The sequence below is a fragment of the Acomys minous genome (genome assembly GCF_964271855.1).
Source record: "Acomys minous genome assembly, chromosome: 4".
Lineage (NCBI taxonomy): Eukaryota > Metazoa > Chordata > Mammalia > Rodentia > Muridae > Acomys > Acomys minous.
Window position 1 is genome coordinate 25,235,322 of NC_140486.1, and position 16,977 is coordinate 25,252,298.

The window sequence follows — 16,977 nt, forward strand, 5'->3', positions numbered from 1 at the left end:
CTTTGAGCTCAAGACTGGTCAGGAATATGCAGTTGAGACTTAGTCTCAATTTTTAAAAAATTACATAAATCTTTCCTAAGCCACATCAGCAGCATTTGTAATAATGTAAGAAGAAATGAACATAGAGAATTTTCACATATTTGCTTAGAAATGTGCCCTGTGATCATACCAGTACCCACTTAGTTTCAAATAAGGAAAGTGGGTTACTGTTTACTAAAGAATGACATTAATTGTTTGTAATAGTAAATAATACTGTCATAGGAAGGACAAAGATGATAATAAAAAAATTGTTTCCAATATGGCAGGTTCCACTGTCATTCACACAGACAGTGCCCTCGCTAGGTAAGAGTGAGTGACTTTGCATATAATTTCCTGGCAAGAAATTCCAGTTATGTAAATGAGGACAAGCTATGGTTTGGGGGTTGCAAGTAATTCTGATGGCTGCATAATTTGGCCATTATATGACTCTAGTTGGGCAGAGGCAAGCACAGTGCCTTACCCTGTCCACACACTCAAGGCCTTCTTCCTAGGAACGGCTTTTCAGACTTTAGTTGAAACTGGTACTTGTACCCTATTTGCTCTTTCATTCTCACTTGTAAAATTTTATGTTACTATTTTATATGCATGGGTGTTTTACTTGCTTTTATTTCTGTAAAACCCAATTGCGCCAGGTGCCCATGGAAACATGAGGTTGTCTATCTGAACTACTGTTCTATTGCTGCCAAGAGACGCCATGGCTAGGGAAATTCCTATAGAGGAAAACATATAAGTGGTGGCCTTGCTTACTATTTCAGAGTGTCAGTCTATTGTCATCGTGTTGGGTAGTGATACAGCAGGCAGGCATGATGCTGGAGAAGTAGCTGAGAGCTTTACCTCCTGATCCAAAGAGAGCAGGGAGAGAGAGAGAGAGAAAGAGAGAGAGAGACAGAGGGAGAGAGAGAGAGACACACACACACACACACACACAGAGAGAGAGAGAGAGAGAGAGAGAGAGAGAGAAACAGAGAGAGAGAGAGAGAGAGAGAGAGAGAGAGAGAGAGAGAGAGAGAGAGAGAACAGAGAGAAGGAGAAAGAGACAAAGACAGAGAGAGACGGGGGGAAGGACTCTAGGACTGGCATGGGCTTTTGAAATTTCATACCTACCCTCAGTGACATACCTCTGCCACCTCCTAATCTTTCTCAAATAGTTCATCCACAAGGGACTAGACATTCACATATACACGCTTTTTGGGCCATTGTCATTCAAACCACAATAATGTTGGGATTCCTTGGAAGTAGGGTTACAGAAGGTTGCCAGCCATGTGGTCACTGGGAATTGAACCCAGGCCCTCTGGAAGAGCAGTCAGACCCCTTAACTGCTGACTCATCCTTCCACTCCCTGATTCTGCTTTCACCAGCATCCTACCTAACAATGGTAGGCAGCAGGTTTTGAATATTTCAGAACAGGAGGGAGAAATTATGTTTATTATTTTCAGGATAAATAAAGGATGTCTGAGGTGATAGAGGTGCCAGTTCCCGTGACCTGTCCCCTCACTTGCATATCATACACGCTTAACTATTACACTGCATCCCACAAACTTGTGCAGTTACCACAAATACAGACGAAAGCACAGAAAGCAGAATGGGGATCCCATAAAGATTGCTAAGAACTGGTGAGGAACAAAAAGGTCCGCTCATTGTGCTTTTGTGCAGGAGGGAAACGGTAAAAACATCTGTGTGCTGTGGACTTCAAGACTCTAGAATCACTCTGAAGCTTTGTATCATAAGGTCATTATAGCTTTCGTAACATATGTCCACATGATTTTAAAATTACTAAATATAAACATGTATTACACAAGCATCACATCATATTCCATTATTTTATATAATTTATACTTCGGTTAATGGCAAATTTAACACAATGTAGAAAGTACGAGGGAATTTATCTAGGGGAAGAATGAGAACGTAGAGGGAGAGGGAGAAAGAGAATGTAAGAGATAAGACATAAAATAGACTTTTATAGAGATGCCCCATGTAACACTGCAACGCACAGTGAGTGTGCAAGATGAAATTCACTCTACATGTGTGTACCTATAAACACATATGTATAAATATCAGTAAATATGTAAACATGACTCACTGTGATCCATGTTTGTTTATCTTTCTAATGACTTCTACATAACAACCTATTTTTTTAAAAGGTGGTTTGGGCATGGTGGCACAAACAGGAATCCCAGGCGTCAGGCGGCAAGATTTCTGAATTCAACCCAGGCGGTGCTACACAGTGAGACCACTGAGGATTATGAGGCCTGGTTATGGTGTAGAGGTTGGAGACAGGGTTAGAACTCAGGAACTGCAACTTCCCAAGCTTTCCCAGATGTCAGCCTCTGAAGAAGTTTAACGATGAATTTCAGGAATCACCGTGCCTGTCACTTCATTCTAGGACACAGGAGGTTATGGACTTTTGTAACCTAGGACACTGTTCCCTGTGGCTCAGCTGCCCTCCTTGTCATCCTTTCCTCCTTTTTGCCATTGGCATCCTGTCTCCATCCTCCAGCCAGGACTCCCTGCCCTGGCTGCTGTGAGACTCTTCCAGGGACCTTTTCAAACACACCACAGCCCAGGCTTCTCACACAAGCAGATTCACTGTTTGCACTGTGGAAAGGGGCATTGGTTAAAAAGTCTCCAGCTGTAAATTGCTGCTACAGCATTACATGTCCCAAAGTGGGACGCTGGTATGCACCTCAAAACAAAACACCCAATAAAAATAAAATTTCCTGTTGAGCCTGCCAGGTATAACCATATCAGTTTTATCTTAGTATTCAATTCAATATTTCTGACAAAACCATGGATAGAATTGTCCAGTCACAATTCCTTAAATTTGTCCTTCTTTTCTCTTTTATCCTCTTGTCCTTTACCCAATAGTTTGAGATTCTTTCACACACCTCCTCACTTGCCTTCACTTTCCTGGATCTCTGGGTAAATCAGGCCAAACTGTACCTAACTTTCTGCTGAGATAATTAGGAGCAAGTGAGGTGTATCTTGTGAGCTGTTTGGCAGACTTGAGGGGGAACACAGACTTCTGCTATGACTGAGGTGTGCTGGGCTTTTGATCTTGTTCCTGAACAAGGTTCTCAATAAAAAGGCAACAGAACAGCAGCTGGAGGGAAGTGACAGAGAAGAGAAGGCAAGCAAAACATCATTAATGCCCAGAGCTGTTGGAGTCTCCACTAACTAACTTTGCTGTTCCAGAGAGAGGACACAGACACCACTGGAGATTGTCCAGGAGCCTAAGGTTGCCTTAACAAATTTTCAAGGTCCTTCTTTCTAAAAGAATTATTCCTGCAATACTGAGATTACAGTGGGGTACATTTTAAAGTGCAGTGAGTCTCCTGCTTAGCTGAGCCAACAACTAGGGGAATAAATAACATTTTATAGGCACAATGTGGGCATCTTGGGTCCCTGCGAGGATGATGAGCATCGGCCTTCTGTGTCTTATTGATTATGAGGTTCAGTAAAAGAACAAAAGAAGATTCGTGTTAACCATAATTAGGAATCTGGGGAAGGGCTGTGTGGTAGTTCCCTGGTCTGTAAGAATGGAAATGTGTCATAGATTCTCTTAATGATTCTTCCACAGGCTTGGTAAAATGTCTTCCTCTTTATTATGGATTAAAATTGTTTTCATCCTGGCCTTGGTGCTTCCCCTTTATTATGGTAAGTACATTTTCTACCATCCCCCATCCAGGCATATAATGCTGGAAACACCCATTGTAGCTCAGGACTTTGAAACTGGCATCAGAAACATCCACCTGATGAAATGAAAAGCATTATGTTACAAATTTTCTGTAGAACTTACACCAATGAATTGTTTTTACTCATGTCCTGTCATAGAGAACAGGAGCGTAGGAAGTGTCCTAGACTCAGTAGGAGAACTGGTCACAACAGTGTGTGCCCAGAAAGCCAGATCCTCAAAGACCTGAGGAAGGAGAATTGCTTGTGTCCAACAAGTCCAGACCAACTTGGACAGGACAGAGACTATCTCTTTTAAAAGCAAATCTTAAGAATAATACTTTGGATTTTTTATGTTGTTATTATTGATCTTTGGTCAGAGATATTTACCCCACTCCCATATTGTAGGACGTGTTCCAGTGTGGGTAAATGTAGTGTATGAGACATGCAGCATCTTCCAGATCTGCTGTTCTTGACATTGTCTTTGGTTGTTGTCAGCTGAGTCCTGTAAGCCCAGGTCTGTGCTTAGAGAGAAAACTCAGTGATTCCTCTCACCAAAAAGTCCTAAAGTTCAGAGGACATAAAGGAATTGTGAAAGATTAGACCTAAGATACTAACTTTTAATAATGAAATAGTAGTCAATTTTCCTACATGTCATTTTTGCAAGGCAAAGTGAGCGACTTTCCTACAAGGCATTATTCCTCTGCTTATGCTATTTCACATATGAAGAAAAACTATGGTGTCTTTGAAAGGAAAGCTTGAGAAATTAGTGAACAATGACATTTCCATTTTCAACTCATTACACACGTACATTATTTTACTGCTCCCACAAATTTTTACCTCCTTATTTGAAGGTTATAAAAAGCCAATTTGTATAGGTTACTTCCTCTAAACACTGTGGTACTTCACACTGTAAACTATATTTTCCTCTTTTCGTATTCTTGCCTTCTTTTTTTGAAATATATATTTTTATTAAATTATTCAGATTACATCACAGTTGTTATCCCCCTACTTGTATCCTCCCATTCCTCCCTCCCTCCTTCTTTCACCCTATTCACCCCTAGGTCTGTGACAGAAGGGGATCTCCTTCTCCACCATATGGTCACAACTTATCAAGCCTCATCTTGGTAGCCTGCCTAATCTTTCTCTGGGTGCCACTAGGCCTCCCCACCATGGGAAGGTGGTCAAATATGGAGCACTAGAGTTCATGTTCTAGTCAGTCCCTGATCTTCACAGAACTGTGGATAATGTCCTCTCCATTGGCTAGATCTGAGTAGGGGTTCAATGTTTACTGAATGTATTGTCTTTGGTTGGTGCAGTAGCTTAAGCAGAACCCCCTGGGTCCAGATCCGGCCATCATGATGTTCTACTTGTAGGTTTCTATTTCCCCATTCTCCCATACTTCTCTCACATAAAGTCCCTGTAGGAGGTCCCCACATCTATCTTAATCTCCTGGTACATGAAGACTTTCATGGAACATCCCTTTTGGGCTAGTGTTCAATTATAAGTGAGTATAAACCATGTGAGACTCTCTGAGTGTGGGTTAACTCACTCAGTATGATAATTTCTATTTTCATCCATTTGCCCCCAATTTTCAGGATTTCCTTGTTTTTAATAGCTGAAATGTACCACAGTTTTTTATCCTTTCATTCTTTAACTGAGGGACATTTAAGTTGTTTCCAGTTTCTGGCTATTATGAATAAGGCTGCTATGAACATGGTTAAGCATATGTCCTTGTTGTGTGGTGGAGCATCTTCTGAGTATATTCCAAGGAGTGGAATAGCTGGGTCTCGAGGTAGCCTTATTCCCAGTTTTCAGAAAAAGTGTCAGATTGATTTCCAAAGTGGTTTTACAAGTTTGCACTCCCACTAGCAATGAATATGTCCTTGCCAGCATATACATATATGTCTTTGAGGTAGGATCATATGATTCTTTGTATTTCTTTAGTCTGTTGTTATATCTCCCTTTTCATTTCTGATTTTGTTAATTTAGATAGTGTCTCTCTGCCTTTTAGTTAGTTTGGCTAATGGTTTGTCTGTCTTGTTGATTTTCTCAAAGAACCAGCTCCTGGTTTTGTTGATTCTTTAAATTGTTCTCTTTGTTTCTAATTTATTGATTTCATCCCTGAGTTTGATTATTTCCAGACATCTACTCCTCCTGGGTGTTTCTGTTTCTTTTTTTCTAGGGCTTCCAGATATGTCTTTAAGTTGCTTATATGGGATGTTTCCAATTTTTTTATAAAGGCACTTAATGCTATGAATTTTCCACTTAGCACTGCTTTCAATGTGTCTCGCAAATTTGGGTATGTTGTTCCTTCATTTTCATTGAATTTCAGGAAGTCCTTAATTTCTTTCTTTATTTCTTCCTTGACCCAGGTGTCATTAAGTAGAAAGTTGTTTAGTTTCCATGTGTGTGTAAGTTTTTGTTATTTCTGCTGTTGAAGTCCAGCTTTAGACCATGGTGATCTGATATTATTTCAATCTTCTTGTATCTGTTGAGGCTTCCTTTGTGACTTATTATATGATCAATTTTGGAGAAGGTTCCATGAAGTTCTGAGAAAAAAGTACATCCTTTGTGTTTGGGTGAAAAGTTCTGTAGATATCTGTTGGATCCATCTGATTCATGACTTTGGTTAGTGTCATTATTTCTCAGTTTAGTTTCTGTTTCAATGACCTATCCTTTGGTGAAAGTGGGGTGTTGGAGTCTCCCACTAAAAATGTGTGGGGATTGATATGTGGTTTAAGCTTTGTTAATAGTCTTTTACAAATGTGGGTGCCCTTGTATTGGGAGTGTAGATGTTCAGAATTATGATATCATCTTGGTTGACTTTACCTTTGATGAGTATGAAGTGTCCTTCTTCATGTCCTTTGATTAATTTTGGTTGAAAGTCTATTTTATTAGATATTAAAATGGCTACACCAGCTTGCTTCTTGTGTCCATTTGCTGGGAATACCTTTTTCCAGCCTTTTACCCTGAGGTAATGTCTATCCTTGTGCCTGAGATGTGTTTCTTGAATGCAAAAGAATGTTGGATCTTGTTTATGCATCCATTCAGTTAGTCTGTGTCTTTTTATTGGAGAATTGAGACCATTGATGTTGAGAGATATTAATGACCAGTGACTGTTAACTTCCTTGATTTTGATGTTGGTTGCAGTAGAGTGTTTGTGTGGTTGTGTTTTTGTGATGGTGTAGTTATCTATTTCCAATGTAATTTTGGTTGTAGCTTGTACCTTTGGGGTGGAGTTTTCCTTCTAGTAACTTCTATAAGGCTGGATTTGTGGATAGGTATTGTTTGAATTTGCATTTGTCATGGAATATTTTGTTTTCTCCATCAATGGTTATTGATAATATTTCTGAGTATAGTAGTCTGGCCTGGCATCTGTGGTCTCTTAGGGATTTCAGGACCTCTGTCTAGGCCCTTCTGGCTTTTATGGCCTCTGTTGAGAAGTCTAGTGTAATTCTGACAGGTTTGTCATTATGTTACTTGTCCCTTTTCCCTTGCCACTTTTAATATTTTTTCTTTGTTCTGTATATTTTGTGTTTTGATTATTATGTGCAGGGAAGTTTTCCTTTTCTTGTCTATTATATGTGTATGTTTATATACATATCCTTCTTTAATTTGGGGAAAATTTCATCTATGGTTTTGTTGAAAATATTTTCTGGGTCTTGGAGTCGGGCATCTTCTCTTTCATCAATGCCTGTTATCCCCAGGTTTCATCTTTTCATGGTGTCCTTGTGTGATGAATTTTTCAGATTTAATATTTTCTTTGATGGTTGCTTCAAGATCTACGATTGTATCTTCTAGTCCTGAAATTTATTCGTCCATCGCTTGGATTCTGTTAGAGAAGCTTGCCTCTGTATTGCTTACTTTCTTCTCTAAGTTCTCAAATTCCCGTTTTTCTTCTATCTGTGCCTTTGTCATTGTTTCCATTTTCATCTTCAGATCTTGAACTGTTTTATTGATTTCCTTCATCTGACTGTTTGTATATTCCTGAGTTTCTTCCAGTGCCTCTTTATAGGCCTTCATATCTTTAAGTGTTTTATCGATTTCCCTCATCTGATTTTTTTGTATTATCCTGAATTTCTTCCAGTGCCTCTCTATATGTCTCTTTTATGTCTTCAACCTGTTTGGCTGCATCTTCCTGCATTTGTTTATGGATTTTATTCATTACACTGCATTACAGATTTTTTTCTCCATTATTATCTTCATTACTAAGGATTTGAAGTCATTTTCTTGTATTTCAATCGTGTGTGAGTTCTCTGGGTTGCTTTCTTTGGGATAGCTGGGATCTGGAGATGCCATATTGTTTGGCTTTCATTGTTTATGTTTTTATGCTGGCTTTTAGTCATCTTGCTGTCTCTGATGTTGGGAGGTAGCTTCTGGTGTCCTTCACTGATCATAGAGAGTAAATTATTGGGGAGTGATTATAGGTCGAGGTCCTTTGCCTGTGGGGATCAAGGTATCCTTCCCTGGGACAGGCAGGTGACCTGGATTTGGCTCCTGGAGACTTTGCTCCATACCCTAGGCTTCCCCACTGGATCAACAGAAATAAGTGCTGGTGCTCTGCAGCTCCAGAATAAGTTTAAGGTAGTATATGTAGAGCCAGTTATCCTGTCTTTGGCTGGGCTTTGAATACCCTGCCCTCAGACCATGGGGCTTTTGATCCTAGGCTCAGATAAACCTACGGGGCCTAAATCCCTGCTGGCTTCTAGTAGTGGTTTAGATTTCTGCCTGATCCAACCAGGCAGTTGGGCCTAGGTTAGGCCTGCTAGGGAGAGAGCAGCTACTGCCTTCTGGTCTGTTCTGCCCAGTTGTGCATGGACGATCCGCTGAGGCCAGTAGTTAGGTACCTACCCGGTCCCTTCAGACCACACACCTGAGGCTGCTCCATCTAGATGGGTTGGGCCAGCTAGACAGTTTCTTGCCCTTTCCCCGCAGGCCTGCCCAGCCTCTCCGGAGAGCATGAGAGGCCCTGCTAGGCTGTGGAGCCTGGCTAGGCTGGGTAGTTCTGATCAATTTTTCTGGGACAGTCCTCTTGTGCTAGCAGCTAGGCTCCTGCCGCCCCAGTCAGACAGTACCGCTTTGGCTGGACAATGTGTCCTCAGTTGTCTGGGCACCTGTGTGACACCTGGGCTTTCTGTGGACTGGCACGGGGAGAGTGGGGGTGTCTGAGGACAGATCCACCCATGTTCCTGAGATTTCCGTAGGTGAGGAAACAGTGCTTCATTGCCAGGAGCTCAATGCCATATGCCGAGTTCATGCTGCAGAGCAAGGCCACAGCCTGCAGCTCGCAGTTCGCAGGCGGGCTCTGGTCCAGACTCTGGGGACTGGGCTACCATCCTCGGTGGGCTGATGGATGACTGGAGGCCAGACCTGCATGTGGTCCGCACTGTGTGGATCTCTCTCACCCAGTGTTCTCCAGCTCCCGCAGTCCATGGCTCTCACTAGCGTCCCTAGTCTCCTCTGCCATCTCGGAATCCAGCTTGACTTCTTTTTTATCTACTGGTTTCAGAAACGACATTTGCATTTAAAAAGAAAATCCATCATAAGGTAAGTTAAGACTGATTAATTTAGCAATTTTGTAGGGGGCAGATGGGTTGAGGTATCATGGGATCACAGTCCACAGCATCTCCTAAGCAGGACTCATAGGGGCTCACAGAGATTGAAGCAGCAAACACAAAGCCTGCAAGAGCCAGTGCTAGGTCCTCTGCATGCATTATTTTGATGCTAGCTTGGTGTTTTTGTGGGACTTCTAACATTGGGAGATGGAGTATCTCTCACTCTTTCATCTGTTTTGAGGTCCTTTTTCCTCCTACTGCATTCTATAGTCTAGCCTTGATATGAGGGTTTGTGCCTAATCTTACTGTAACTTGTTATGCTGTGTTTGGTTGATATCCTGGGTGGGGTAGGGAAGATATCTTTTTTGAAGGGAAACAGAGAAGGAGTAGATCTGGGGAAGAAGGGAGGGAGAAGTGGGAGAATTGGAGGGAGGAGAAACTGCCAATATAAGTTTTTAATTAAAAACTTATACATATATATACATATATACATATACATATACGTATATATGTATGTATTTGAGACAGGATTTCTCTGTGTAACAGCCCTGGTGGTCTCAGAACTCACTTTGTAGACCAGACTGGCCCCAAACTCACATAGATCCTTTCACCTCTGCTTCCCAAGTGACGGGATCAAAGACATGCATCACTGTGCCTGGTGTTTTAGATATAATTTTTTATGTTAAACATCAATAAATAAAATCTATAATAGAACAAACCTGGAGAAAATTAAAATCAAACAACAATACTTATATTATTATCATACATGAAGGTCACACATGTCTTCCCAGAGGCTGGAGAGATGACTCAGAGGTTGAAAACACTTACTGCTCTTGCAGAGAAACAACATTGGTGCACACATGACAGCTCAGAACTATCTGTAACTCCATTTAAATTGGGTCAACTATCTCTTCTGACCTCCATGGGCATATAAATGCCCAGGTGCACACACATACACATATACATAAATAACAATAATAGTCTTTCCATCACTATAGAATTATTTAACATTATTCAAAAATTCTATTAGTGTACTGAATCCTTACTGTATAAAAGTATCTAATATATTTTAAAAGATATTTAAAGTAGAAGTGTTTATTTATTCTATCAATGAAAGAAGATTGAAAGTAATTGAATAATCTATTTAAGAGTGGATTAATAATAATTTTTAAGTATTAATACACTATGTTATACAGACATGAAAAAGAACTCTAGCCCTAAACAACTAAACAGATAAAAGTAACAAAAAGTAGGAAAGGCAAGTTCACCAGAAAATAAACACTTTTTTTCCTCTAATCCACTAGTACTCTCATTATCAACATATGTATAAGATCTTACACATCTGTACAAAGGCTCACATATATGAGTATATATGCCTATCATGAGTGGTTCATAAGGACAAGAGACAGAAAGAATAAGTAATTAGATGGCTTTTAAATTTAAATATATCAATAATACAATATATTGGTCTTTCAAGATTGCTCAGTGGATAAAAGTGCCAATCTCCAGGTCTCATAGGTAGAAAGAGAGGCTGACTCCTGCAAGCTGTCCTCAGACCTCTACATAACTGTTGTGTAATGGATTGCATATGCATGCTTGAACACACACTCACATACACACATACACAAACACGCATACACACACACCCCACTGTGCACACAATGCACAAACAAAATAAACAAACGTAAATACACACACACACACACACACACACACACATTTGAATTTGGGTACCCCAAAGCTTATATTTAAAACTTAGCATTGAACCATTCTGTTGTGTGTCTCCTTCCCAGTATCACTGTATGATAAAGTTTGCATTGTCTCTTTATGTCTAACAGCCAGACTGTGATAAGTACAAAATGATTCCAAATAGGTGTACCAGAGAAAGGTATCCAGTTTGTGGAACTAACGGAATCACGTATAGCAATGAATGTGTTTTCTGCAATGCAATGAGGTAAGAACAGGTGATTAAATATTGGCTTTTCCTAAGTAATAGGGAAACTGTAAGGACATGATAGAAAAACCTGATGACCCAGACATAACATACACAAACAATAAACTCTGTTTCCACTAAAGCCAGAGATCTTTCCTTTCATTCGTGCAGCTTTCCTTTCATTCCTCATTTTCAAACCTTGATTTTTCATTTGACCCTTCAGTGTAACTCTAATGAGCACTCTACAAATGTACCCACCAGTTAATTTAAGTGGATTATAAGGAACTGCTAAAAGCAGCATGCTGGTGAACAAGATGACACAGTTCCAAACTCAGGTCCTGAATAGAAAGATCCCTCTGAAGGAGCAGAATACTCAAGCCTAGACCTGGGAAATCCATCACAGCTGAATCCAATGCTAAGGAGGGAGCTCTCTGGGGACCACCTTTGTCTACTGACCTTGTTGACAGCTTCCTGACACTGCTAGGGGCCAGCGCAGCCCAGGAGCACTTCCACTTCCACTCTCCCTCCTCCCTGCCGCATCATCTGAGTCACATTCTCCTTAGGAGTGTGTTAACAATTCCTTAATGAACTCCAATAAACCCACACACATGTTCTTTTTACCTTAATTCAGCTGCATTCCTCTCTTTCTCTCTCCATAATCATTTCTGCATACTTAATCCCCCAAAATATATTCTGCCTCTAGAGAATCACTATGATGATTTCTAGTCCTCTTCTCCTTTGGGTCTGAGATGCTCTAAAGCTGAGTCAGGACTGGGCTTCTAGGAAAAGTCAGCTACCCCAAGATGAGAGATAGGACACATGCAAGGGGGAGAATTTGTGGGATGCAGCAGCTTGTAGGTGGCGGGAGAATTTCTTCATCAATATATGTCAGGTCCTCCTCATTGCAAAGCAATTAATGCAATGCAACCTACGAGAGCTAATGGAAATGGTGGCTCAGCTCTGTTTTTTCTTCTGACCTCTTTATTTATAGGACCTCTGTAGAAAGATTTGATTATTGGCATCATGGTGAATGCTGAATTTTGTACATATCATACTATGTGCAAGGTCTTGTCATCGTCCCTTTTCATAGTGGATCCTGCAATCAAGTAGAATTTTCTCAATTGACGCTTCACATTCCTAGACAACAAGTGAGACCCTTCTGTGGTTCATAAAGTGGAATACAGAGTATTGAAGAATTTCTCTAACCTATGATTGAAAGATTTTACTTCAATTATTTAATTGTCATGTTAAAATTGTTATCTTAATTTTGTCTTTCATAATATCTGTTATGATTCATAATCATAAATGTTTCGTTCAATAAAATGTTCAATAAATTCTATCTTTATTAAGAGTCCCTTATCTTGGAGGTAGATGGTTTAGGTAAATGAACACTTCTAGTAATTATATGTCATATATATATATATATATATATATATATATATATATATACATACATATTATAATTCATTGATGCAAAAAACACAGCTCTCTCCTTGAAGGAAATAGATATATTTTTGGAGCCATTTTGGGTATTTGTGAACACAGACTTACGTTACCTAAAATTTCGTGTTCCAACATGGACACATTTTCATAAAGTTTATAGTCTTACTGAACAAAGAAAGTCATAAGTCAAGGGAAGTTTAAAGTACAGTAGTGGGTCCATCAGAGAGGCGGCTACTGCAAGATGGTAGAAGCTTTTTTTATAAGCGTCTGTAGTGATTTGAGAATGACCTCATAGGCTTGTATATGTGAATGCTTGGTTCTCAGTTAGTGGACCACTTGTGGAAGGGTTAGGAAGTGTGGCCTTTTTGGAGGAGGTGTGTCACTTGGGGTAGACTTTCAGATTTCAAAAGGCCACACCATTCCATTTCCATTTGTTCCCTCCTTTCCTTCTTCCTTCCCTCCCCCCTCCCGCCTCTGTCTCTTCTCTCTCTCTCTCTCTCTCTCTCTCTCTCTCTCTCTCTCCTCCCCTCCGTTGCTCCAGCACCATGCCTGTTGATTTGCCTGCCTCATTCCAGACTTCATGAAATAAGAAATAAATTTCCTTTTGTTTAAGCTGGTTAAGTTGAAATTTTATGTTTCTATAGCAAAATATTAATATACTGTGAATAATACTAACAATTATTTTTAACATGTCCATGTAGCAATCTATCCATGAGGTTGGTTTATTTCCACATCACCACAAAACCTTGAAAGTACAAATGTTTGTGTAATAGATGGCTCTTGAAATGAATCAGGATTGTCATTGCCATACAATATTCAAAATTTAAACAAAAAACTGCTACTCTTTCAACAGGTTTAACCCATGAGCATTTTAATACAAATGTATTAGTTACTTTTTTATTACTTATTTTATAGAGTCAGGGCAGAACTGATAGTGTGTGTGTGTGTATATATATATTTATTAGGGTGACTTACAGGCTGTGGTCTGGCTAGTCCAACAATGGCTGTTTCCTGACTTAAAGTCTGAGACTCACTAGTTTTTCAACACGTAAGCCTGGATATTTCACCTGGTCTTCAGTATATATTGGAATTTCAAAGAAGTAGATCCTAACACCAGTGAAGAAATGCCCCAGCAGATGGGGGAAAGGGAAGATACAAGTGAGGGGGCAACAATCAACATGTAATCTGAATAAATTATTTGAATAAAAAAATTTTTTAAAATATCACTTTACATATAAAAAAAGAAAAAAGAAATGTCCCAGCCTCATGCTATGTGGACTTGTCAGTGAGAATGAAGGCAGCAAGCACAAAGCAAAAGGTTTCTTTCATCCTCATCCTCTGTATAGGCTGCCACAAGAAGGCATGGACAAGATTTAGAAGCGATCTTGCTACCTCAAATGATCCAAGTGTAAATAAAACTACCTCAGAGGTGTGCCAAGCTGCTCGGGAGTTTTAATTATTTCCATATATAGCCGTTATACCACCTCCACATCTTCCTGCTGTTTCTTTCTTGCAATATCTTCCGGGAACAAGAAGCCATCATTTCAGAGACCTCACTTTTAGTTTTCTTATCCCTGTGTGTCTCAATACCTTCCCTTCAAACCCAAGGAAAGGGAGTTCATACGTAGCTGCTGGAGTGGCTAGCAGACTGAGGGTTCTCCGAAGGAGGACAAGAGAAAAGAATTTTAACTAGCATTCACTTCTTACATTAAAACAATAGTGACCTGTCAGTCTTGAGGACCTGAGAATACAAATTGTTTCAGTTCTGTGAGAGGCAGGTTATCTGAAAATCAGGGACAATCTAGAAGTCTCCATTTGTAAGCAGGAGCAAGCAGGGAATTTGGTGGGCAGTGCTATTTTCCCTCCCTTCTTCTTAGGCTACTGTCTCTAGGGGCAATTTTAAGCTTAGGGTATGGAAGATCACAGCACAAAGAGATGTGATCTTGCCTTCTGGATTTGAGCTTGGGTGGCAGGATGGGTCCATGCTTAGCTGAGGTTAACAGCCCTGGTCACTACAAGCTTTGTCTAGATCCCAGATATTTCTAATCCCATTGTGAAGTGAAACTAAAATGGGAGAAATCTCTGGAGGTCACCCATGTCTTGTGTGTTTTCTCAGCCCTATGCCTGGAACAGTGGCCTTGGCCTATAAAGAGGGCAATTATCACAATCTGGTTAAGTGCCATCAGGACTGGTCCCATGGATGGGGAATGCAGGTTTAAAAGAAACCAAAGGTTTCTCTGTCTTAGGGCTAAGAGTAACTTCTCAGGAGTCCTTAAAGAATGTTGACCCAATACCATCTTAGGTAATGTTCTTTCCCACTTATTCTAAAAAAAAAAAAAAAAAAAAAAAAAAAAAAAAAAAAAAGGAGCTCTCCTGCCATCCTTAAGGCATAGTCAATGTGTCTTCCCAGCCCTCCAGCTCCTGGCACTTGATCTGAGGCATGTTTTGGTCCAGCACCTAGGTCAGGTTTCACAGTGTGATTGCACCCCAGTGTGAGCCACACCTAAGGTCTCTGTCCACAAGTCTTCTTCAATAAGGATATCCACCTACATTAATATCACTAAACAATTTAACTTGCTTAAGTTGTTAGTGCTCCCTTTCATTTTGATTCAAACTACCGAGGTAAAACTAGAGAAGAGATATTAAAATAATCCCAGAAGATTACGCTTACAAGGATAAAAGGATAAAATTCTATCTCCTCTTTGTAGTCTCCCTGAAAGCCAGAGTGCAGAGACTAACTCCAGGATGTCATCAATTTCAGCCCTCAGGACTGGCTGCCAGTTCAACATTCCAGCAAGGAGAGTCTGAAAGAATTCTTTTGCTTGCCAGTACACAGGCATTCGCGTTAGAGGGAGGGTGAGGCGCAGAGGGCCGTTTTCTTGCTAGCCTTTCAAAAAGAGAAGGAACAAAACCATCAGCCTGGAGTCCAGCTATCACCACCTTCCTTCTCCTCATTCCAAGATATTAGAGGGTCCCTGGAAGCTCACAAGGGCAGCCCCTCCCCCCCCAAAAAAACCCTATGCTGTTTACCTTGGCAAGGACATGCATTCATCCCAGCCAATGGGCTCTAAACTGACCCCATCATGGGGAGCTTACCTAGGTGGGAGGAACAAAGTCTTTTTCCCCCCCACTAATTTGGAGAATAAAAAGGCAGGAAAAGAAAGGTCCCAGCATCTAGCTAGATTTGAATGAAAGCAGAAATACACACCTACTGCAAGGCACAAAAAAGAAGCTTATTCCCCAAATTGGACAGGTGACTAAGGTGGTGTCCCAGTTTTTCTGAAAGAAGCCAAAATTGTATTTGTTGATGCAATCAGTTCCCTTAATCCATCAGAACTGGCCAATTTGGGGTATCCCAGGGGCTTGGATAATCCAGACAAAGGGAAGCTGATTGGTTCTCACCACAGGAGCTACCCCAAGAAAGGTCTACCAACCTGTTCCTTCCAGTAGGGGAACACAGCTCACCAAGCCTTCATCTGGGAAAGGGAGAAGAACCAGGAAGATGGTTATCTTAACTGCTTAAGGGAGTACTACATGAAACCCCGAGAGCCTTGCTCCCTGCCCGTTCCCTATCAGGAGTCTGTTGGACTGCTGGGCTCTCACAGTACCCAGCCAGGAGGTCCCAGCTAGAATTCTAGTTCCCAGATAATCTCACAAGATGTTCAGGTTAAGTATAAAGAGGATTCTAGATATGTACCTGTGATGGATACTCACATGGTACTTTACTTATTCATCTTTGAAAATGCTACCCAAACTTGTGAGTGCTAATTACTGAAAGGAAGCTGCATCCGTGATGCTGATTAATTGATTAAAAAGAATGGTGTAGAGAGGTTGAACTGTTGTCTGTCCAGAGGCTAATTGACTTATATCAGGCTGGCTTTAGCCTCCTGAATATGCATTCCTCTGTGCCAGAACTAACATCCTGTGACTAATGGATAAAACCTTTGGAAATCTGCTAACAACCAATTACTAGCTTTCACCAGCACAAAAACTGAGAGTGTCATCAGATAGAATCTGAGGATGTCTTAGTTACTCCCACTAATGTATTTTAAACTTGCCTTGATTTATGACTTTCTTTGTTCGATAAGACTATAAACTTTATAAAAGTGTGTCCATGTTGGAACATGGAATTTTTGGGTAACATAAGTCTGTGTTTACAAATACCAAAAACTGCTCAAAAAATCTATTTCCTCAAGGTAAGAGCTGTGTTTTTTGCATCAATGAATTATAATTACTAGAAGTGTTTGTTTACATTAAGCATCTGCCTCCAAGATTAAGGACTCTTAATAAAGACAAAATTTAACATTTTATTGAATGAAACATTTACTATTACAA

General features: G+C 40.3%; 1 protein-coding gene across 1 annotated transcript; it reads left to right on the forward strand.

Moving 5' to 3' along the window:
- Window positions 1–298: 298 nt before the first annotated feature.
- On the forward strand, window positions 299–13,508 carry LOC311595806 (serine protease inhibitor Kazal-type 10-like; the record flags this gene model as incomplete). Its single annotated transcript, XM_084778762.1, has 5 exons — window positions 299–342; window positions 3,617–3,693; window positions 9,221–9,258; window positions 11,105–11,220; window positions 13,496–13,508. The coding sequence occupies 5 exons, from the start codon at window positions 299–301 to the stop codon at window positions 13,506–13,508; spliced, it is 288 nt and encodes a 95-aa protein (XP_084634888.1).
- Between the last annotated feature and the right edge of the window lie 3,469 nt (window positions 13,509–16,977).